Here is a 24517-nt window from a genome sequence, read left to right as displayed (position 1 = left end):
CGTGTCTAGTCAAACTACCTCATCTAAATTGAAACGGAGAGAGGGAGTAGTACATTCTAGATAGAAAATGCCTAACAACTTGTTTGGATGGTTATTCTTGTTGTATTGTATTGTTATCCCAAAACAATGTTTGTTTTGATTGTTTTATTAAAATTAATTGTATTGTACTGTTAAATCCATTGTTCCGGAACAATGAAAAGTCCCCTTTTTTGAAACAACCGATTTGATGTGGTGAGATTATATTGTTTCCATTTGTCTTTCCAATTAAGCCCTAACTTATTACTCCACAATTCTATTTTACCCTTTATCCTTTTTTTGTATTTTAACTCCAAATCTCCAACCTATTACCTACTTTGTTTTTTTCCTGAACTTCTGCCGCTATCGTTAAAGGTGTTTTGCCGCCTTATATTTTATTTTTTCTCCTAATTTGCTTTTAACTCAATTCTAATTATCTGTGCTCCTTTGTTTTGCCTTCTTCTGTCTCGCTCCTTTGTTCTGCTTTTTTAAGGTGTTTTACCTTCTTCTGTTTTATTTTTTAAAATTATTTTTATACATAATTTTTATTAAATTTAATATTTAAACAATTGAGGGTATTTTAGTAAACTTATCAATTATAGTACAATACGATACAGTAAAACCAAACAACAAAATATTATTTAACAATAACAAACAATACAATCTATCCAAATATTGTATTCATAAAACGATACGATACGGTACATTATAAAACGATCCAAACAGAGTGTAAAGATAACCAATAATACGATGAAATGGTTACTTCAGCATCAATAAGGAAAATAATCCAAACCATTACAATAGTTGTAATCTGTTTTTTTCTCATCGTACGCAAATGGTTTACCAAGTCACCGTCAACGCTTCGTCGCGCCTATGCTTGACTTCTTTGGATCTTTTTCTTTGTCTGTTAATGACGAGAAACCTTTATTTTCCAACTACTGACAACAGCCTTTAATCTAGTATTTGAATTGTTTTTTATTTTATTTTATAATTTTTATTGGAGAAGGGCAAACTATATTATTAGGGGTAGAATAGTCTTTCCAAAAGTGAAAATGGCGGAAGTATTTAAACGGTTTAGCAAGAAAGGACGTTGGTTTCCCCGGCGAAGAATGAATAAAAGACTCGCCATTGCCTTTGTTAACTTCACCATCACACCATGCCCATAAATTCTTCCATATTTTAACTCAAATATACCAATTTTTTAAAAAAGTACTCCTCACTATAGAGAAAGTTGCCTAATTAACACTTGATCATATATACAAAAAGAGAATGCATTCAAGTGAAACTCTACCCAAAGTTCGCCTGACTTGGAATTAGAAATGGCAATGGAATTGCAAAGAGGATTTTCATTGTTTTGGCAACAAACAATTGCTTTACTGAAGAAGAATTTCTTGCTGTCGATGAGAAGCAAGAGAGCCACATTTCTTCAGTTATTTTCGTCGCTCTTCTTCTTAGGTCTCTTGTTTGGAATCCAAAAGGCCATGGATTTTTGCTCCAAGCATCCGTCCGCTATAGGGGCAGTGAATGATCCTCAGGCTCTCACGAATCCTCCTATACCGCCATGCGAGCACAAGTTCTTTATTAAGCGTCCGTGTTATGACTTTGTGTGGAGTGGCAGTGGCAACAAAAGAATTGAATCCATTGTTAATGGTATTTTGGCAAATAATCCAGGTCGACCTATTCCTCCTACCAAGGTACAACTTTCACTATCCGTTGTTGCAGTTACAGTACTTTGCTGTTTTTATTTTTTTATTTTTAAAGGATATAATTTGCTTGATTTTATGCCAATGATCAATCCATCCAATAGCTTGATTTTCTAGCAAAAGCGGATTTAGGATGGGATAAACTGACTAATCGCTTCCGGCTCAGATATTTATACATATACGTAATAAAATCATACTCATAACTTTATATCCTAAATTCTCCTGTGTTTTGAGGGCAAAGCACAGAACATTCATAGATTAAATTACTATATCTTTCTCTTTTGCATTTTTGGCATAAGATGGAGAATGTAAATATTGGAACTTTTTAGGCTTCCTGATCATCAGCTCCTTGAAAAATTCGAATAGACAAGGAACTGAGTTTTTGTAATCACCCTTTGGAAATACTCGATCACAATCTCCATCTCAGTGCTATTTTTTGATGGATTATTATATGCAGCGGAAGCAATCCCAGTATCAAAATCACATGTAATTTAGACAACTAGCATAAACGGGATTTCACGGGTTACCTCTTGAAGCGTGAACATATCTCTTCTACCACGTGAGCCTTCAGTTCCATAACTTCTTAATGGAATCTCCATCACCCGCACAATCGTGATCCTCGAACGTTCCACGGTCTTCTACTGTGTTACCCAAATAATACCCGAAAATAGCAATTTCGTGTGGGCGAAATTTCTAGGAAAACTTGGCTGAAAATTTCAGCCACCATGTACTCATCCCTCTAGGTGGAAAACCTTATGTATTTATAGCACAAGTTTTAAGGGTTAAGACCCTTTTCCAAAACCTGTTAGGTTTTCTTTTCCACCAGAAAAAGGATTCCTTTATTTCCTATTATTTAGGCACAGTAGGGACCACAGAATTTAATTAACAAGGCTTCCAATTATGGAATTAATTTGTAATTTTCGAAATTAATATCCACCATAATTAATTACGAATTATTCCACTAAAAATTCGTAATTACACTCCTTATTCAATTTCGAAATTCATCCATTAAATCTTATTTAACTCCCCATGTTAAGATTCAGATACGAATCAATTAAATTAAATTACTGACGATTTAATTTATTGATTATTTCCTTTAGACTTTCGCTTAACTTATTTCATGTGTCGGATACAAAATCCACCGGCCGGGTTTACACATGAAAACTTATAAGCTTTCATAAAGGTATATCATCAATCTCTAAACCGAGACATGGATTCCATCAACTAACTATTACTTCGCCAATGTATATTATTATTATCCAATTTACCAGGCATATTGACCCACGAAAGAAATCTCGCCTTTTAATAAATCAAAACAATAATAATATACACAGCTAATAATAATTATATCAAGATTAAGAGTATAAGTACATTTAATGGCTAGAGAGTTTATTTTATTAAGTCAGTATAAAATACTTATCTCTACCTGGTCCGTTCAATACATACAAAATGTACTAGCACAAGAAGTTGGAATTAAACCATTCCCATAATCAAGATTAATTATATTTAATCTTGTGCTACAATCATTCCTGATGGTTTGTCCAATTCCATCATTAGATTGTGAACTCAAACTTTATACTTATAAGAACCGATGATTTAATCTTCCGTGTATAAGCTAAACTCTATACACTAAATCATCTACTATATAAGCAAAGGACACAGACTATTATATGATCTATTTAAAACTTTATTAAAACTGAATAAACAATTATTTCATAATAAATACTATATCTAAACCAAACTCATGGTTAATAGTATATATCCCAACAATCTCCCACTTAGACTTTTAACCATGATAATTATTAGAATATACTATATCCAAATGCATGGTTAATAGTATATACCCCAATAATCTCCCACTTAGACTCATAACCATGCATCTACAACTTTCTCAGGCATTCTTTTACATGACTATTAAAAGCCTTCACCAAATAAGGTTTTGTTAAAGAATCTTGCCAAGTTATATCTGATGCAATATTTGTCCAGTAGTACTTTTGTCGTAATTATCTAGTTTGGTATTAAACTCTTCAGAGATCCTGTTACCGAAACTATCCCAAGAATGAACACCGAACTATAATTTTCTTTAGCTTTCTCCCACTAAGACGAAGTACCACTAATATTACCTTCGTTACCTCACGACATTGAAATATTAGTGACTTCTTACTATAGTGTTCAATGTTCAAACATCACTCCCACTCGATAAAGGCATATTATGTCTATTAACGTTCTCCCACTACTTAAATGCAATGGAACGTCAATTCTGACGTGTGGGTTTTGATGTTCTTGAACATCTAGTTATTTCTTTGCCCAGTTCCTGTAAAAATAGTTTACTTCTAGGAACATGTTTTATTAAACAGTCCTTATCTAGAAAAATGCATTTGTTTTAACAATTGCCTTATTTTCTTTAGGACAATAAAATAAAGCTTCATTCGTTTTCTTGGATATTCGATAAACATGCACCTATCCATCCTTAGTTCCAACTTACATATCTGCTTTCCCTTTCAGCACATATGCGGGATAATCCTATATCTGAACATGCCACAGACCAAGCTTACATTCAGTCCACAGTTCTATAGATGTCCCAGGTACTAGCTTAGAAGGAACTAAATTCAGAATGTAATTTGAAGTTTCCAGGAAATATTCCAAAAATAAATAAGGCAAATCTGAATAACACGTCATTAGTCTATCCATATCCAAAAGAGACTTATTTCTTCTTTCTACTACACGACTCTATTATGGAGTTTACGGTGTAGTCAATTGAGATGTAATCCCTATTCTGATATGTAACTAAAAAACTCTTTAGAGAGATGCTCGCCACTACAATCAAATTGTAGTAACTTAATATATTTCTTTGGTGCTTCTCTATTTCAAGTCTTAAAAACCTTGAATTACTTAATTCATTAAGACTTACAGTGCATCAAATAAATATATTAATATTTTGAGTAATCATTTATGAACGTCATAAAATACTCAAAATCTATCTCTTACGAGTATGTTCATTTAACCATACAAATCAGAAAGGATTCATTCTAGCTTATCACTAGTTTTATTTCCTTTTAAAGGGAAACATCTTTTAGTCAAATTTCCTTCCAAACAGGATCCACAAGTTGGTAGTGCCTCTACTTTCAATGAACCTTAAGGTCCATACTTGACCAACTTGAAATCCTATCCAGATTAATATGACTTAGATAAAAGTGCACAGATAAGTTTTACTCAATTTTGAAGAACATATTCTCTTATGAGGTAGACTAATATTGTTCTGTTCAGGAGAGACATCAATATATAATAACAAGGTCATGCATTCATGTACCACAAGAGATAAAGTGTTTATTAAGCTCAATAACTCAAGAGTTATTCGAAAAATAAAACAAATATCCATCTCTTATTTTGCCCAGAAACCGGAATTAAATTCCTTCTAACAAAAGTACATATATTGCATCCTTAAAATTAATGCCTTATCACTAAAAGAAAATTTTAACAAGTAATACGACAAATTGCATAAAATCATTGTGGAGTTGAGATAAAAATATTAAATAGATCATAATAAGTCAAAACACTGAATAGTAAAATTCAGACTGCATTCAATATTTATATACATACATGCATCTGGAATAATAAATTTCGATGGGAAAAGAATTATTCATGCAAAGTATATTATATAATGCAAGAATTATACAATCCAAAAATAAATAGAACCAACTCAGATGGAGAGCATACTATTATTTTCAGTCAATTGTATATAACTTTTTAATACAAAAATTTTAAAACACACTACACATATATGTCATGCATCTTGAATAGCAATTTCGATGGGAAAGAACTACTCATGCAACATACATATGCAATGCCAGATTATTCACTCCAATAATTAAAACAGACCCAACTCAGATGGAGAGTATACTGTTAATTTAAGTCAAGTGAACATCATTTTTAATAGCTCTAGTTTCATTGATCCAACATGTATACTCAGATGGAGAGTAAGTACACGATGTAAATTACTAGTATTTCACCTAATGAGCTTACAATAAATTTATCCGATATGGAGGAAGACCTAAAGTTAACGCATAAATTTATTACTCACTTGAAATTAATAGTGGAAGACCATAGAAATATATTTCTATCACCACTTAATCATGATTGTATTGTAGTTACAAAATTGATTCAACCCTTTAAGCTCAGATGGAGAGTTAATACTGGTTATCAATAACTAGTAACTATAGCCAGTGAGTTCATAATAAATTTATCCGATATGGAGGAAGACCTAATGTCAACGCATAAATTTATTATCTCACTATAAATAAAAAAAATGAAGACAATAGGGGTTTATTCCCATCACCACTTTATCACAACCACGAACTTTTCTCTGAGGATTAAGTTCCATATTAAAAAAAATGCTCAATACCCATTTAAACAGTCTTAAAATACTAAAATTAATATTTCACACTGTATAGTGGTGATTATTGTTGACTGGACTATTTCTGATAAATCTACCAAATTTCATATCAATCAAAAATTGCGACCAAATTTGAAAAATTATCATTTTAAGCATTTTTTTAAGAATTTAAAATATGACCTACATTTTTTTTTATCATATACCAATTCATGTCAAATCAACATGTGTTATCATGTTCCAGATTAGACATATAAAATGATAGAAAGAATGACTTTTCGTATGTAAATCACATTTTAATCCGTCAAACCTCCAAAAAACTCACCTAAACGATCCCAAATCATCAAAATACGATGTGATTCACTGCATAGCAGTGAGTTCTTCTTAAATGATCGTTTCTAATGATCCTACCGAATTTCAGGTCATTCGGAGATCGTGAAATTCATGATTGCCAAAAACTAGACCAAATTCGAATAATTTTTTTTTTTTGGCGTAGTCAGGATTAAATCCATGTGATTTGCATTCTTGCTATATATCATATCAAGTTAAATCATCATGTTTCAGATTTAACACAAATATAACCGATATATAAAGAATAATTTTCATATTTATAACAAATTCAATTTAATAAACTGCTTGAAAACCCATCTAAACGACCTCAAAATGCCAAAAAAACAACATGATTCACTGCATAGCAAGGAGTTTTTTTTCACTAGATCGTTTTCGATGAACCCACCAAGTTTCAGGTTAATCGGAGTCCGTCAAATTCATGACCACTAGCCTGTAACCAAACTCGGAGAATAACCGTTTTAAGTAGTTTCATGAATTAAAATAAATATGATATTGATTTCCATTCTCCTTATAATTACACTATGAGCTCAAGGCATATATTATTTTCTTCCTATTTCTAGGATATATAATATCTCCTTTTGCAATAAATTATCCTTTTATTAAATACATAAGAACCTGAGATATTATATTTTCTCCCGTTCAGTGAAAACCCCAATATCTCTTCTCATGGGTGGAGTTAGTTTCACTAGTACCCAAAGATAAATACTCTTTTTCTAGTTATGAACCTCCACCATTAATGTAGATTTCTCAAGGATAATTTTCACATGGTATATTAAACATATTTCAGTGACTCAAATAAATAGACCATTTTGTGGATCCTACTTATTAATCATAATGCTCAATCCATGAATAGATATAATTTCACATGTACAAATTTACTAAGAATTTTTCATGAGTTCAAATAAACAAACCACTTCAGTGGTAACTATTTATTACTCATAAAATTCTCAATTTACAAGTGAATATATATTTAGCTCATAAAATTATTTTATGGTAGACCATAGCTTAAAAGTCATACCAACATTATAAAACTCATACAACATACCGTCATATTTCACTTAATTAGAACCTCCAATCAGAGAACAAAATTCTTCATCGAAAATCCAAACTAGTAATCACGTAGGGCATGAAAATATAAACTTAAATTTGAGAAATTTTTTATGCACAAACATGCCAAACGCTCCAATCATTAGTCATCCAGAATATCAAATAGAGAATTTTACTTTCTTACAAAATAATTATATCATTACACAATATGAATTATACCTTGTAAGACCTAGTCAATAAAATCTTACACCTCTATTATTGAATTTAATACAACAACACGTTTATTTGCTAATAGTCAATGTGTAAACCTATTATATGACTAGTATTTAATCATGGGGACCATGGGGAGTCATCCCCAACACCATTGAATTAAAAAAGAATTAAAATTATTAAGAAATAATTTCCAGAAAATAGAAAAACGTCCAAAACACAGTCTAAACGACCTCAAAACGCCGAAAAATACCATGATTCACTGCATATCAGTGAGTGTTTCTCACCACGGCGTTTCCGATGGATCCACCAAATTTCAGCTCAATCGGAGTCCGTCAAGTTCGCTGACCTCCGAAAATTCCGGCTATTCGGTCAAAAACAGGTTTTGCGTTTTTCTAGGGTTTACCCCAAAAAATTCAGATAATCTCAATCAAATATCAATAAAAAAACATATATCTCATGATTATAAGAATAATCCATAAATTATGCACAGTTAATTCACAAAACAGCAGTGCAGTTTTTCAGAAAACCACATATATATGTAATTCAAAAAATGCACATAAACACCATATTCTTGTTTCATGAAAAACTTAGTTATCTAATTAGATGTGAGTGAGCTCTGATACCAATTGATGGATTATTATATGCAGCGGAAGCAATCCCAGTATCAAAATCACATGTAATTTAGACAACTAGCATAAACGGGATTTCACGGGTTACCTCTTGAAGCGTGAACATATCTCTTCTACCACGTGAGCCTTCAGTTCCATAACTTCTTAATGGAATCTCCATCACCCGCACAATCGTGATCCTCGAACGTTCCACGGTCTTCTACTGTGTTACCCAAATAATACCCGAAAATAGCAATTTCGTGTGGGCGAAATTTCTAGGAAAACTTGGCTGAAAATTTCAGCCACCATGTACTCATCCCTCTAGGTGGAAAACCTTATGTATTTATAGCACAAGTTTTAAGGGTTAAGACCCTTTTCCAAAACCTGTTAGGTTTTCTTTTCCACCAGAAAAAGGATTCCTTTATTTCCTATTATTTAGGCACAGTAGGGACCACAGAATTTAATTAACAAGGCTTCCAATTATGGAATTAATTTGTAATTTTCGAAATTAATATCCACCATAATTAATTACGAATTATTCCACTAAAAATTCGTAATTACACTCCTTATTCAATTTCGAAATTCATCCATTAAATCTTATTTAACTCCCCATGTTAAGATTCAGATACGAATCAATTAAATTAAATTACTGACGATTTAATTTATTGATTATTTCCTTTAGACTTTCGCTTAACTTATTTCATGTGTCGGATACAAAATCCACCGGCCGGGTTTACACATGAAAACTTATAAGCTTTCATAAAGGTATATCATCAATCTCTAAACCGAGACATGGATTCCATCAACTAACTATTACTTCGCCAATGTATATTATTATTATCCAATTTACCAGGCATATTGACCCACGAAAGAAATCTCGCCTTTTAATAAATCAAAACAATAATAATATACACAGCTAATAATAATTATATCAAGATTAAGAGTATAAGTACATTTAATGGCTAGAGAGTTTATTTTATTAAGTCAGTATAAAATACTTATCTCTACCTGGTCCGTTCAATACATACAAAATGTACTAGCACAAGAAGTTGGAATTAAACCATTCCCATAATCAAGATTAATTATATTTAATCTTGTGCTACAATCATTCCTGATGGTTTGTCCAATTCCATCATTAGATTGTGAACTCAAACTTTATACTTATAAGAACCGATGATTTAATCTTCCGTGTATAAGCTAAACTCTATACACTAAATCATCTACTATATAAGCAAAGGACACAGACTATTATATGATCTATTTAAAACTTTATTAAAACTGAATAAACAATTATTTCATAATAAATACTGTATCTAAACCAAACTCATGGTTAATAGTATATATCCCAACATTTTTATCAATAAAACTCATTATGTTTGCTATCGAAAAAGATATTGTGGCAGGACTTACATTTTATCAAGATAACGTACGTATTTTCTCTGGAATGAATGTAGACAAAGAATTGTTCTTTTGCTTTATCAGTTTAAGAATGAGATACAAGTTGCCACCTGTTTGCTCTTCAAGTTGTGTATACTGCAGCAACTAAAGTTTTAATTTTTCAGGTCAAGTCATTTAGCACAAAAGATGACCTGAACAATTGGTTTCTCAGTGATCCAATGCGTACCCCTGGAGCTTTGCATTTCGTGGAACGAAATGCCACAGTTATAAGATATGGCGTAGTAACAAATACATCTACATACATTCAAGTTCCAAGGGTACCTGAAGATCCAACTTTCAAGTTCCAACTTCCCCTTCAGCTAGCTGCATCTCGAGAGATTGCAAGGTCCTTGCTTGGAGGTAGTATAAGTTAGTAGTTCTCCTTTACCATGATAATTAATAAATTCCAAAAGAATTATCATCAAAATAAAACATTTGTATCGTTAAAACTTAAGATTGTATCCTGCTTTCGCAGATTCAAAGTTCAGCTGGAATGTTGGTCTCAAGGAATTTGCCCATCCTGCAATAGAAGACCGTGAAGCTGGAGATTCATTTCAAAAGTTTGCTTTTGTTGCTATTTTCAGTCCAATCTTCTTCTATGCAATCTCTATGTTTGGTTTTGTATTTCAGATCAGCTCAATGGTTCTTGAGAAGGAGCTCAAACTTCGACAGGTAACATATTCATTTATTTTAAGAATCATGGATTTTATACCCAACTTTTTGTCTGATTTCCAATATGATTTACAGGCAATGACTGTGATGGGACTTTTTGACTCTGCGTATTGGTGCTCGTGGCTTATATGGGAGGGAATTATGACATTCCTTTCATCACTCCTCATTGTTCTTTTTGGAATGATGTTTCAGCTTCACCTTTTCTTGAAAAACAGCTTTTTGATTGTTCTACTTTTGTTTTTTCTTTTCCAACTCAACATGGTGAGTTTCTTACTTTGGACTATTAGAGAAATCATATATGACTAACTTAACCACCGTCGCAGTATTTCAGGACCTAAAGCTTTTTGCATCTTGATGTACTAGGTTGGTTTTGCCTTCTTAATATCAAACTTCATCCGCAAATCTGCTTCGACTACATCTGCCAGCTTTGCCATATTTGTAATTGGTTGTGGAACTCAGGCAAGTCAATTCCTGATCTAAACTTGCAGTAACTCCTAAATATCTCTTTGTAACGCGTTTGTTTTGTTCTCTTACAGACATTTTCAGGGGTGCTCTATAGTGATACAAGCCATAAAACAAGCTATAGAAGAACAATTTGGTCCTTCTTTCCGCCTAATCCCTTTTCAGGAGGTCTGAATCTGTTATTATTTGCAGCAGACAATGGCGGGATCAGCTGGAGTAGGCTTTCCGAGTGTGACATTGATGGCTCATATTGCTATTCAATTGTATGAAGAGTTTTATTTTTAATTTCTCTTTTTTGATTTATAGCAAAAAAATCTTATGTCTTGCAATTTTTGATCTCTTCTGAAATCTAATTCTCCATGTATATGAGATGATAAGAGACCCTAAAACCTAGTTGCTGTGCTTTATCTCTTGCTTATTCATGTTAAAACTTATTATCCTATATCTTCTTTCTAAAATGAAGTTTTTTGACCATTTCCTGAACTATTTTGAATTGCCAGCTCCGTTACTATCGATGGCTCATTGCGACGTTCTTCCTGTGGCTTATTTTGGCTATCTACCTTGACAATATCATACCCAACTCAGCAGGTGTAAGTAAACCCTTATATTACTTTTTGAAACCTGGATATTGGAGAGGAAGAGGTGAAGAAAAGTATAAAGGTACTACTGAGTTTTTGACTTAAATCTCATTTCCTCAGAAGAGTCTATTGCCATCCTTCAGTAACCAAGCTTAATCTTTTTTTAAAATTCAGAAAATGCCCCATGTTGCGGTTCTGGTTCTGCGCCGCCACATGACAGTTTTACTCAAGATGATGAAGATGTTCTTGATGAGGAAAATAGAGTGAAACAACAAGCGGAGGAAGGCAACGTTGATCCTAATGTTGCTGTGCAGCTACAAGATCTTAATAAGATGTATTCTAGGACAATAAGCTCAAGCTGCCATTCTTGCTGCCTTCTCTGTTGCTACTGTAGATGCAAGATTAAGAAACCTTATAAGGCTGTCCAGGTGAATTTATCATGAAACTTGGTTAGGAAGTAGTATTTGGATAAAGTTAATGAGAAAATTAGATTTTCTTTATTTCAGTAATAAATCATCAGATATTGGACTTCCACAGTTGACTTAATAGAAACCATAGTTGGTTTTTGTTGCATCGATTGCTTGACCCTTACATGATATAAGATGCATGCCCGCCAAATTTTATCATTTAGAATCTGCACTTGAAATAAGTGAAGGCATCATCTATTATATGGTTCTCATCAAACATTTTGCCCTCCAATATTTCTGCAGTCTGCTTCCCAAGGCTACATTATTAATACAGCATAGAAAACCTTTTGAAAATTTTCCTTTTCTCATTGTAGCATAACAGAAGATGTGTTGCAATGCAGAGAAGGTGCCCTTTCATTCAGGATGTATAGTTAAATATTAAGAATGATCCTTTTTGTTCAGGGTCTTTGGTTAAATCTTGAGAAGGATCAATTGTTCTGTCTCTTGGGACCAAATGGAGCTGGCAAAACAACTGTAATTAGTTGCTTGACTGGTATAACTCCAGTCACTCATGGAAATGGTAATAGCAATCCTTTTGAAAAGTTTCAAGTTAAATTGTTTTCTCCTTTGATTGAGAATGAATGATCATGTAACTCATATTTGTTGTTTTCTGACAGCACTGATCTATGGAAACTCTGTTCGAAGTTCGGTTGGTATCTCCAACATAAGAAAGCTGATTGGAGTCTGCTCACAGGTAGCTATTCCATTGATCTTTACCTTTCAATTCAAGTCTGTGCTTCTTCTTGGATTGGTTTTTCTTTCATTAACTTTGCATGGCCATATCGCAGTTCGACACACTTTGGGATGCATTATCCGGACAAGAGCACCTTGAACTCTTCGCCACCATCAAAGGCTTATCCCCGACTTCAAAAAAATCAGTAAGTGTCTGACGCCATCCTTACTCCTTGTCGGGATAAAAGAATGTGATTTATCTCTATCTAAATACTTGTACTTCACTGGATTATATGCATGTCATATTTCATCCTAAATAGATTGCCACAATTATCCATCGACTCTTCAAGAAGTGGTTATTGCATATGATTCTCACTAAAAACTTCTCCATTTGCTTGAATGTCAGGAAACTGAAAAATTGTTGGCTGATGTGAAACTTGATGATGTTGCCAAAGCGAGAGCAGGTGGCTACAGTGGTGGAATGAAACGTCGCCTCAGTTTAGCTATAGCATTGATTGGAGATCCAAAACTTCTATTTTTAGATGAACCAGTATGCTATATTTAGAATCTACAGTCTAGCATAATCAATATATTGCTTGTTCAATTCTGAAGTAAATTCATGGAATTTGTAGACAACTGGTATGGATCCTGTAACTCGGAGGCATATATGGAGTGTAATTGAGGCTGCAAAGCAAGGACGTTCTATTGTTCTGACAACACATTCTATGGAGGAAGCTGATATTTTATCAGATCGTATTGGAATAATGGCAAAGGGTAGACTTCGTTGCATTGGAACATCAACCTTGCTGAAGTCTCGATTTGGAGTTGGCTTTATCGCTAAAGTTAGCTTCAGTAAAACTGCTGACAATGTGAATGCCATGACAAATACACTAGACAGAAAGCATCATGAGGCTATCAAAGAATTCTTCAAACAGGTACTTTCTAGTAGAGCTTTTAAAGATTGTTGTCAATGAATAAACAAATATTCTTTACTTAGTAAGTTGTTTTACAGCATTTAGATGTCACACCAAAAGAGGAAGATAAATCCTTCTTGACTTTTGTTATTCCTCACGAGAAGGAGAAGCTACTCGAAGTAAGTACCTATCACGAGGTTCCTGAAGACAAGCATAACATGTATTTTGATCACTCACTACTATGTTTTATTTGCACATTTGTATCAGAATTTCTTTGCAGAGCTAGAAAATAGAAAACTGGAGTTTGGCATATTAAATATCCAAATAGGTCTTACAACGCTAGAAGAAGTGTTCTTGAACATTGCAAAGAAGGCAGAGCTAGAAGTGGCTGCAACTGAGGAAACTATCATGCCACTGATTTTACCATCAGGAACTACTCTCCAAGTAGGTGCGACTTGGGAATTATATTTGTGTCATAGATTTAACTCGCGTACACTGTCAGTATAAAGATTTTTACAATATCAACGTATTTAACCAATTATAGCAAGTTTTTACTGCATTTTAGGTTACCAAATTAAAATTACTATAAAGAGCAAACAACAACAACAACAACATATTCAGTATTATCCCACGTTGTGGGGTCTGTTTCCAATAGACCCTCGGCTCATGAAAGCATAAGCACCACATCAATGAAAATATAGAGACGAAGGGACTGTTGCGGAAGCCAAATGTATAGTGTGAATAAGTCACAACTACTATACCAAAAATTATGACAGCCACCAAATAATAAATAAGACAATAAAACAATAATAAAGGGAACACCAGAATTTACGAGGTTCGGCTAATTTTGCCTACTCCTCGGACACAACCAATATTTTATTTCACTCCAAAAATACAAGTGAAATAATACTAAAGAGAGAAGATACAAATGCCTTAAACAGATGAGAAGGCAAATGAGAGGTGTGTTTCAATCCTAAACATTAGGCCTTCTTTTATAGGGGAAAAATCCCCCCAAACTTAACTCCCAACCAATGTGGGACTTTGGCATTTTGCCAAACTTCAACAAATCTCCACCTTGGCAAAATTCCACATTTTCAATTCTCTCTCAATAACAAATTTTGGTTGTGTCTTCATCTTCAATCTTCAGTGTTCAACAATGTTGATCAAATCCAAACAATGTTGAAACTTGACCGCAGTCACCACCTTTGTCAGCATATCAGCAGGATTCTCTGTAGTATGAATTTTCTTCACCGTGACTCCACCTTCTTCTATGATTTCGCGTACGAAATGATACCGAACATCAATGTGCTTCGTCCTTGCATGATAAACTTGGTTCTTCGCTAATTGAATAGCACTTTGACTATCACAAAAAATTGTGATACCTTTTTGTTCAACACCAAGCTCCTTTAGCAATCCTTGAAGCCAAATTGCCTCTTTCACAGCATCTGTAATAGCCATGTATTCTGCCTCTGTTGTAGACAAAGCAACTGTTGACTGCAAAGTAGACTTCCAACTAACTGGTGCCTTTGCAAAAGTAAACACATAACCAGTAGTTGATCTTCGTTTGTCCATATCACCCGCAAAATCTGAGTCACAATATCCAACTACAGACTGATTGTCTTCCTGCTCAAAAACTAACCCGACATCTACAGTATTATGAATATACCGTAGAATCCACTTCACAGCTTGCCAATGCTCCTTCCCTGGATTGTGCATATATCTGCTAATAACTCCAACAGCTTGTGAAATGTCAGGCCTTGTGCAAACCATTGCATACATCAAGCTACCAACAACATTTGCGTATGGTACCTTTGACATATACTCTCGTTCAGCTTCATCCATTGGCGACATAGTAGTACTTAGCTTAAAATGGGAAGCAAGTGGAGTACTAACTGGCTTAGTCTTGTCATCTATGCCAAAACGTTGAAGTACTCTCTTCAAATATTCCTTTTGAGATAAACAGAGTTTCTTTGAACGTCTATCTCTAATTATCTCCATGCCAAGAATTTTCTTTGCCTCACCCAAATCCTTCATCTCGAACTCCTTCTTCAGTTGAATCTTCAACTTATCAATTTCTTCCAAATTCTTGGAAGCTATCAACATATCATCAACATATAGGAGAAGATATACAAAAGAACCATCTTTAAGCTTGTGCAAATACACACAATGATCGTATTTGCTTCTCTTGTACCCTTGCCGCAACATAAACTCGTCAAATCGCTTGTACCATTGTCTAGAAGATTGTTTCAATCCGTACAACGATTTTTCAAGTTTGCACACCATATTTTCTTTTCCAGCAACTTTGAATCCTTCTGGCTGAGTCATGTAGATTTCCTCCTCCAAGTTTCCATGTAAAAACGCAGTTTTTACATCCATCTGAACTAGTTCCAAATCCAATTGTGCTACCAAAGCCAACATAATTCTAATGGAGGAATGTTTTACAACTGGAGAAAACACTTCATTGTAATCAATTCCCTCCTTTTGAGCATATCCTTTGGCCACCAATCTTGCTTTGTAGCGAACATCTACTTGGTTAGGAAATCCTTCCTTCTTTGCAAATACCCATTTGCACCCAATTGCTTTCTTTCCCTTCGGGAGATTGGCCAATCTCCATGTATGATTCTGATGAAGGGACTGTATTTCATCATTCATGGCAATCCTCCACTTATCTTCTTCTGAACTTTGGACAGCGTCTTTATAAGTAGTAGGAACATCATCAGCTACAATTGAGGTTGCACAAGCAACCGTCTCTATGAGACGAACAGGTTTCGTTATTGTTCTTTTTGGCCTGCTGGTTGCTATTGATTCAAGTTGTTGTTGAGATTCCTGAGTTGGAATCTCCTCTACTGGCTCTCCTTCCAGAGGGTAATCTTCATTTGTTTCCTCCTCTGCTTCTTGTGTAGGAAAAATAAATTTTCCCTCAAACTCCACCTGCTTAGAAGCACCTTCATTTTGTTTGGTATCTTCTGTTACCTTATTTACCATAGCAAATTCATCAAAGGTAACATCTCTGCTGAATATTACTTTCTTTGTCATAGGACACCATAAGCGATATCCTTTGACTCCAGAAGTAATTCCCATAAAAATAGCCTTCTTTGCCCTTGGATCCAATTTTGACTCTGTCACATGATAATATGCAGTTGAGCCAAACACGTGCAAAGAGTTATAATCTACAGCAGGTTTTCCGTACCATTTTTCAAATGGTGTTTTGCCATCAATAGCAGCAGATGGTAGACGATTAATGAGGTGGCATGCATATGTAATTGCCTCAGCCCAAAATTCTTTGCCCAAGCCAGCATTGGACAACATACACCGTACCTTCTCCAGCAAGGTCCGGTTCATACGTTCTGCCACTCCATTCTGTTGTGGTGTATGTCTAACAGTGAAGTGTCGGATGATGCCATCATTTTCACAGACCTTATTGAAATGATCATTTTTGTATTCACCTCCATTGTCTGTGCGAATACACTTGATTCTCCTGCCTGTCTGATTCTCCACCATCGTCTTCCATTTGAGAAAAATTCCCAACACTTCATCTTTGCTCTTCATTGTATACACCCATACTCTTCGGGAAAAATCATCAACAAAGGTTACAAAATAGTGCTTCCCACCCAATGAAGGTGTTTTGGAAGGACCCCAAACATCAGAGTGTACATAATCCAAAATGCCTTTAGTATTATGGATCGCTGTACCAAATTTAACCCTTGTCTGTTTCCCTTTAACACAATGCTCACAAAACTCCAAGTTGCAAGCCTTTACTCCTTTTAACAATCCTTGATCTGATAGAGTTTTCAAGGATTTTCCTCCAGCATGTCCCAAGCGCATGTGCCATAGCTTGGTTGCTTCTGCCTCTTTGTCGTCACTGGATGTTACTGTCGCTGTCCCAATAACTGTACTGCCACGATAGCGGTACATATTATTATTCTTCCGATTAGCCTTCATTACCACTAGTGCACCGGAGCATACTCTCATCACTCCATTTTCTGCAATGATTTTGAACCCTTTTGATTCTAGGGCTCCCACAGAGATGAGATTCTTCTTTAAATCCGGTACATATCGAACATCTATCAATGTTCTGATCATTCCATCATGGTTCCTTAATCGTATTGAACCAATGCCATATGAGGTAAGAGGGCTGTTATCCGCTGTGTGGATGACTCCATATTCTCCTTCTTGAAATTCCACGAACCAGTCCCTGTTGGGACACATATGATAGCTACAAGCCGAGTCCATCAACCATATGTCTGATGATGTTGATGACTCTGTTGTAACTAATGAGAAGTCTGAATCATCACAATCAGCTACATTTGAATCCATAATAGCCTTTCCATTGTTATGTTTGGCCTTATTCTTCAACTTCGGACAGTCTTTCTTCCAGTGCCCTTTTTCTCGACAAAAGGCACATTCATCTTTGCTGGGTCTGGATCTTGACTTGGATCTTCCCTTCTTTGTCCTCGTTTGATTTTGAGGACGACCCCTCACAAACAGTGCTTCTCCTTCTCCGCCCTTCTGTTTTTCTCGCTTTCTTTGTTCATAGCTGTACAAAGCTGAACAAACTTCTCTGAGAGAAATTTCGTCATTTCCATGGAGTAGAGTAGTTTCAAGGTGCTCGTACTCATCAGGAAGTGACGCCAACAACATTAAGGCCAAGTCACCATCATCATAAGTTGTATCCATATTTTGCAAATCTGTGACCAACTTATTGAAACTGGTGATATGTTCATTCATCGTGGTACCAGGAACATAGGTGAAGTGAAACAGTCTCTTCTTCATGTACAATTTATTTTGACTGTTTTTCTTCAAAAATTTATCCTCCAGTGCTTTCCATAATTTACTTGCAGAAGTTTCCTTTGTGTATGGATATTTCTGCTCTCTAGCAAGGTAGGATCGAATGGTACCGCAAGCAACACGGTTGATAATTCTCCAATCTTCTTCTCCAATAACATCTGGTTTCTTTTCTTCAATGGCCAGATCTAGCCCTTGTTGAAAAAGGACATCTAGAACCTCGCCTTGCCACATCCCAAAATGTCCGGACCCGTCAAAAATTTCTACCGCAAATTTCGCATTTGACACAATTCTTGTCATAAGCGAAGATGCCAATGATGACGTATTGTTGACACTTGATGTAGATTCTTCTTGTTTATTGTCCCCCATATTTGACACAAATATTATTTAATAGCTGACGACACAAATCAAGATTATTTCCTTTCTGATGTAGAAGATCAGACTAAGCTGCAACTACAGAGCATACTCAGACAGAACCTTGACTCAGTTACCAAGATAAATCTTTTCTGATGTGGAAGATCAGACTATGCTGCAACCACAGAGCATACTTAGACAGTACCTTGGCTCTGATACCAATTGTTGCGGAAGTCAAATGTATATAGTGTGAATAAGTCACAACTACTATACCAAAAATTATGACAGCCACCAAATAATAAATAAGACAATAAAACAATAATAAAGGGAACACCAGAATTTACGAGGTTCGGCTAATTTTGCCTACTCCTCGGACACAACCAATATTTTATTTCACTCCAAAAATACAAGTGAAATAATACTAAAGAGAGAAGATACAAATGCCTTAAACAGATGAGAAGGCAAATGAGAGGTGTGTTTCAATCCTAAACATTAGGCCTTCTTTTATAGGGGAAAAATCCCCCCAAACTTAACTCCCAACCAATGTGGGACTTTGGCATTTTGCCAAACTTCAACAGGGACATTACCAAAAAGCCAAATAAAAGCAGAATACAAACAACAAAATAGTAAGGTGATAAATAATAAACGAAAACAACGGTTAGTCATAAAAACCTACTGCCAACAGAAAGCGAGACTGCGTGCCAATACTACTATTATGAACACTCTAGACTACCTACTCTACTACCCTAATCCTCGGTCAGCTGAAGCTGCACCATGTCTTGCCTAATCACCTCTGCCCGCGTCTTCTTTGGCCTACCTCTATCTCTCCATAGGCCCTCCAATGTCAACCTCTCACACCTCCTCACTGGGGCATCTGTGGTCCTCCTCCTTACATGACCAAACCACCTAAGCCGCGCTTCCCGTATATGTAATTATTATTGTAGGTCATGATGATGTAATATACTGTACATTGTTAGTGCACATAAATTAAATTCGGGTCCTATTAGCTGGTTGAATAGCATTCAGATGAAAAACAAAGTGATTAATTTGCATTACGAAATGAATACAGGTACTTCTAGGATCGAAGTATGTGGAAATCCCTGGCACGATTTCCACAGAGAACCCCCGAGGCCTTATGGTGGAGGTCTATTGGGAGCAAGATGATCATGGAAACCTCTGCATCTCAGGGCATTCAGATGAGATTCCAGTGCCACCTAATCTTCAAATATCAACTTCCAGTTTAGTTATTGCCGAGCCGAAAGTCTAAAGATTGAGAACAGTGACCTATTTATGCTTCTGCTCTTGTTCTATGTTGTATAATATTCCTAAGCATAAGAGAAGATTTCAAATGTACTCTTTAAATTTTATGTAGGAATTTCGGGAACCTTTTTTTCAGGATATTCAGTAATAGAGAAACTCTCATTTCAAAATATCGATACTAGTTTTCTTTGACAGAACAAGGCTACCCTTGTCTTTATTCTCACTTTGAATGTGTAACACACCTAACTAGTACAAGTAGTAAAAATAGCACAGGCTAGCCAGTTTTCGGACAGTCATTCAAAAATAGCCAGCGTTCATAAAATTATTAATAAATGGCCGCTATTTGCTGCAACACGGAAAGTTCCAGCATAATATACTGGAGATCGATACACCTGTATATGAACTTCCAGCATATTATGCTGGAACTCCAACACACGGAAAGTTCCAGTATAATATACTGAAGATTGGAGCATCAGTGCTCCAATCTCCAGTATACTTATGCATACTGAAGTATTTTTTCGGATTTTAAATAGTGTTTTCGTTCAGATTTATCTTTACATGAAAAGTAGATAAATTTCGATTACTTTTGAAACTGTGGCTATTTTTAAATGACCACTTGTAAATCTGGTTATTTTTTAATTTCTCCCGTACAAGTATTAGCAGCAAAATGGATTAAGAAAAAATTATCCATTCATAAAATCTATCTATCTATATCTATACTATATTAAAAGTACGAAACTCTTAGCGAAATGTCGTTCGCATCTTTTACCCTTCGTAAGTACATTTTAAGTTAGATAAAGAGTTGGATAAAATGGTAAATAAAAATGAAATTTATTTTACAAAAAACAAAATTGTCGTATGACAAAAAAGGAAAAAGAAGAAGAGTAAGTGATAAACTCTTTCAGTTACTATATCCCTAATAAAGAGTGATTATCGTTGGTTTAAAAAGGAAAAAAGAATTAATTAATATTCCTATTGAGGAGAAGTCAAAATTGTCATAGGTTCTAAACGAAACAAGAATAAGTAGGAAACTTACATTTAATATCTTTTTTTAAAAGGATCGGTTGATATCCCAATTTTTAATTTGTTCTCCATGGGCACTAAGGTCTAAGGTTTAGTTTCCTGGTTGATTAATGCATTTATCAATTTAATTTATTTTTTGGTGGACTTCGGGAAGGAAGAATAATAAAGAATGATGAAATTATAGAACTAAAATATAACGACCTAGACGGTCGTTTTATGAATTTCAGCATCGTTTCCTCCATTTTTGCTTCTTTATGTCTTGTTCAGCTGTATTATGTGGTATCGGATTGGTTGGTTCGGGTTTTGAGTGGTTTTAGAGAAGTATGAGATACTTAGTCTCTTTTGAGTAAGCTTAAGTTGGAAAAGTCAATCGGATATTGACTTATGTGAAAAAGGTCTCGTATGTGAATTTTGATGGTTCAGACAACTTCGTTAGGTGATTTGGGACTTAGGAGCGTGATCGGAATGTATTTTGGAGGTCCGTGGAAGATTTAGGTGTCACGACCCAAACTGATGGGCCGCGACGGGTGCCTGAGTCCTACCTGTCAAACATCCCTAAGCATGCGTCTAAGATATGAACCTGAATAACATTTGCTGAATTACGAAAATAACCTACATGAAGAAAATCTGCCAACAAGGCGTATGTACGCACATGCATATATATATATATATATATATATATATATATATATATATATATATATATATATATATATATACAAACATATCGTACCAAAATCAAAAGCAGCTCCGGATCAAGTGGAGCGCGCCAACTCTCGTTGATCAAGGATCCTAAGAAGGGGGATCGTCAGCTTGCCTATCTGCACCCGCGGGCATGAAACGCAGGCCCCGTAAAATAGGGCGTCAGTACAAAAAATGTACTGAGTATGTAAGACATGAACATTTGTACGTAAAAGACATAGATGAAACGTGAAATAAAGAAACACATCTTTGAATCTGAATAACTTTGTAAATTCTGAAACATTTATAATGTCATGCACATGCGTATAAATGTCGTGCCATGCATAGGTATGAGTGTACATAATATCATCAAGCCACTAAGGGCATCCCATCATATTGTCTCGGCCAATGTGAGCAACATCATCAACATATACCAGCTGATCAGGTGGTGGTGTGTATATAACGTCGTAACCTTTTCTCATATCCCATATACATATATTTACATATGTACACGTATATAACGTCATCTGGTCATGGGTCAATGCACATGCATAAATGGGTGAAATGCATGAAAAATACGTAAAAAACTCAATATTCCTTCGGGATAAACTTTTTCAACTGCGTATTGTGAGCAAGTGATTTTTGTCCTATACGAATTACTCCCAAAAATTTCAAAACAAAATAATTTTTCCATTATTTGCGATTTTTGTGAATTTTAGTGGCATTTTTTGTTACTGTGTGAATATTGTCTGTGCCTGTTTATTTTATTTAGTAATGAAAAATACAAAAATATATTGTAATTGCATTTAGGATTTAATTTGACATTTTTGAATTAATTAATAATTAGGTGTTTTATAAAAATGAAAAAAAAATCACAAAAATAGTTTATTCTTGTTTTTTTTATTTTAGTCTTGAATTTTAGTAGTTTTTCCTTTGATTTGGTACTTAATTAATTGGGTTAATTATTATCTAGAGATAATTAAGTTAATTTGGTGGAATAATTTGGTTTAGGGATCAATTTAGGATTTAAATTAATTTTGAGAAGAAAATAGTTTGGAAATAAATAGAAAGGGAAAAGAATTCTTGGGCCAATTCAATTTAATCCCCAGGCCCAAATCAAATACACCTAATACCCAGCCAAAACCAGCCTAAACACATGTCATACCCGGTCCATTCAATTCAGACCTCAAAGACGACTCAAACAACGTCGTTTCAGTGTCAACCAATCTCAACCGTCCATTCCCCACATCCAACAGCCAGGACTTAACCCATTACCCGTTTAACCCGACCCTGAAGCGTTTCATCCTAAACCCGATCCAGCCTATAATCCTAATAAACTACACCGTTCAAATTAATCAAATAATCCAATCCGTTGATCTCGTTTGATCGAACGACCTGGATTTAACGTCTCCCTTAGTATATAAAACAGACCCCGCCCCCTCATAACCCCCCTATCTCATCGCTCATCTTCCTCACCCAAACCCTAGAGACCAGCCGCCACCATTCCCCACCGCCATTCGGTGGCGGCGCCGGCCCCAAATCGCCCCGAAAATATACCCCAGAACCCCCTTGATCTCCTCTTTCATAATCCGTAGTTAGTTTCCTTCGAACACCCTTAGGACATTTCGAATCTTGATTTTAAGCTATGAACCCTAGCAGCAGCCACCATTCACCCTAGCCTTCCGGTGGCGGCGCTGCCTCCAACCCCTCCCAAATTAACACCCTGAAGCCACCTCACTCCCTTCTTCCCTAATCCACAATCCATTACCCTCGAATCAAACCAAAACTTGTCGAATATTAAATCTAAGTTTTAAACCTAAAACTGCAGTGTCAAGTTTTATTGATGCTTTAAGTTAATCAAGAACACACAGTTAAAATCAAATTTTGGTTTAAAAATGAAGATTCGAAGGTTTCTTTCAATTACTATTGACCGGTGAGTTTCTGTCTTTTTTTTTCTATATTTATATTTTATTAGTATTATTCTGATATTCGTCTTCCTCGTCTCTTTTTCTTTTTCTGGTCAATTTCAAATGAAATTCGATAAGTTCTTTGGTATAAATTATTTTTGTTCACTGTTGTTTCTTTAAGATTGGTTTTGTGGATTTGTTTCGTATAATTAGGATATCAGCTTGTTTTAAGATTGTGAAATTGTATCTCGTTTAATCACTTAGTCAGAATAATTAGGATTAGTTCAATAGTTTGGTTTAACTTCTTGTTTAATTATGTTGATAAGAACTGATTAATATAAGTATAATTTAAGTGTTTACCTACTTAAGAAGCTTCTAATAGTGGTAAGGCTGGGATTGCAATAGCTATTTAAATTAAGAAAGCACTAAGCTAGTGGGTAGTTAAAAATAAAAATGTGAATTAATAATGGAGGATACACTAAAATGAATGCCTATTTAAAGGCTGAACTTGAGAGGTGTTAAGGGACACAGACAGGAGAGATTCTGAAATACTGGAAATGAAGAAGAACACTTTCTGAAAAATACTAAAAGAAATATTGAAGAGATTTTGAGAGAGTTAAAAATTCCCGGAAAATACAGTATACTACAAAGGAACTACTGTTCCATTGATCTTCCTTTGAATCTGGAGGTTTTTAGCATTTCGAAATAGTTTCTGATTTCTCTTTGGTATCGAAGAAATGGTTTAAAACTGGTTTTTGAAAGTTCTGGGTTGAGTTCTGTTGCCTGGTTACTATTCCATTGGATTTCACAAATCGATTTCATTGTTCAACTGGTTGAATCTGGGCTTTACTGCTCCTGCTGCCTGTTTTTTTCCTTGCTGAATCAATTCTGTTGCTGCCTACTGATCCCTCACTTCTTCTTGCTTTCCCTTTATTCCCAGGTATCTCTTTCGAAACATGAATGGAAATGAAGTTTGTT

The 24517-nt window shown here is 34.9% G+C and overlaps 1 protein-coding gene across 3 annotated transcripts; it reads left to right on the top strand.

The window, feature by feature from the left end:
• Window positions 1-1135: 1135 nt before the first annotated feature.
• Window positions 1136-20141, top strand: LOC104241726 (ABC transporter A family member 11-like). Of its 3 annotated transcripts, XM_070150372.1 has the most exons (16): window positions 1136-1709; window positions 9890-10124; window positions 10240-10436; window positions 10512-10697; window positions 10800-10895; window positions 10973-11161; window positions 11399-11558; window positions 11651-11904; window positions 12346-12463; window positions 12561-12637; window positions 12732-12821; window positions 13022-13165; window positions 13248-13550; window positions 13628-13708; window positions 13797-13973; window positions 19738-20141. In XM_070150372.1, the coding sequence occupies exons 1-16, from the start codon at window positions 1335-1337 to the stop codon at window positions 19933-19935; spliced, it is 2880 nt and encodes a 959-aa protein (XP_070006473.1). In that variant the 5' UTR covers window positions 1136-1334; the 3' UTR covers window positions 19936-20141. The 3 variants fall into 3 exon arrangements, with proteins under 3 accessions (XP_070006473.1, XP_070006471.1, XP_070006472.1); XM_070150370.1 differs by having other exon boundaries at window positions 10240-10697; XM_070150371.1 differs by having other exon boundaries at window positions 10240-10697; window positions 13797-13977; window positions 19738-19932.
• The last annotated feature ends 4376 nt before the right edge of the window (window positions 20142-24517 follow it).

Source organism: Nicotiana sylvestris, chromosome 6 (genome assembly GCF_000393655.2).
Source record: "Nicotiana sylvestris chromosome 6, ASM39365v2, whole genome shotgun sequence".
Taxonomy (NCBI): Eukaryota; Viridiplantae; Streptophyta; class Magnoliopsida; order Solanales; family Solanaceae; genus Nicotiana; species Nicotiana sylvestris.
This window is presented reverse-complemented; position numbering and strand designations above follow the sequence as displayed.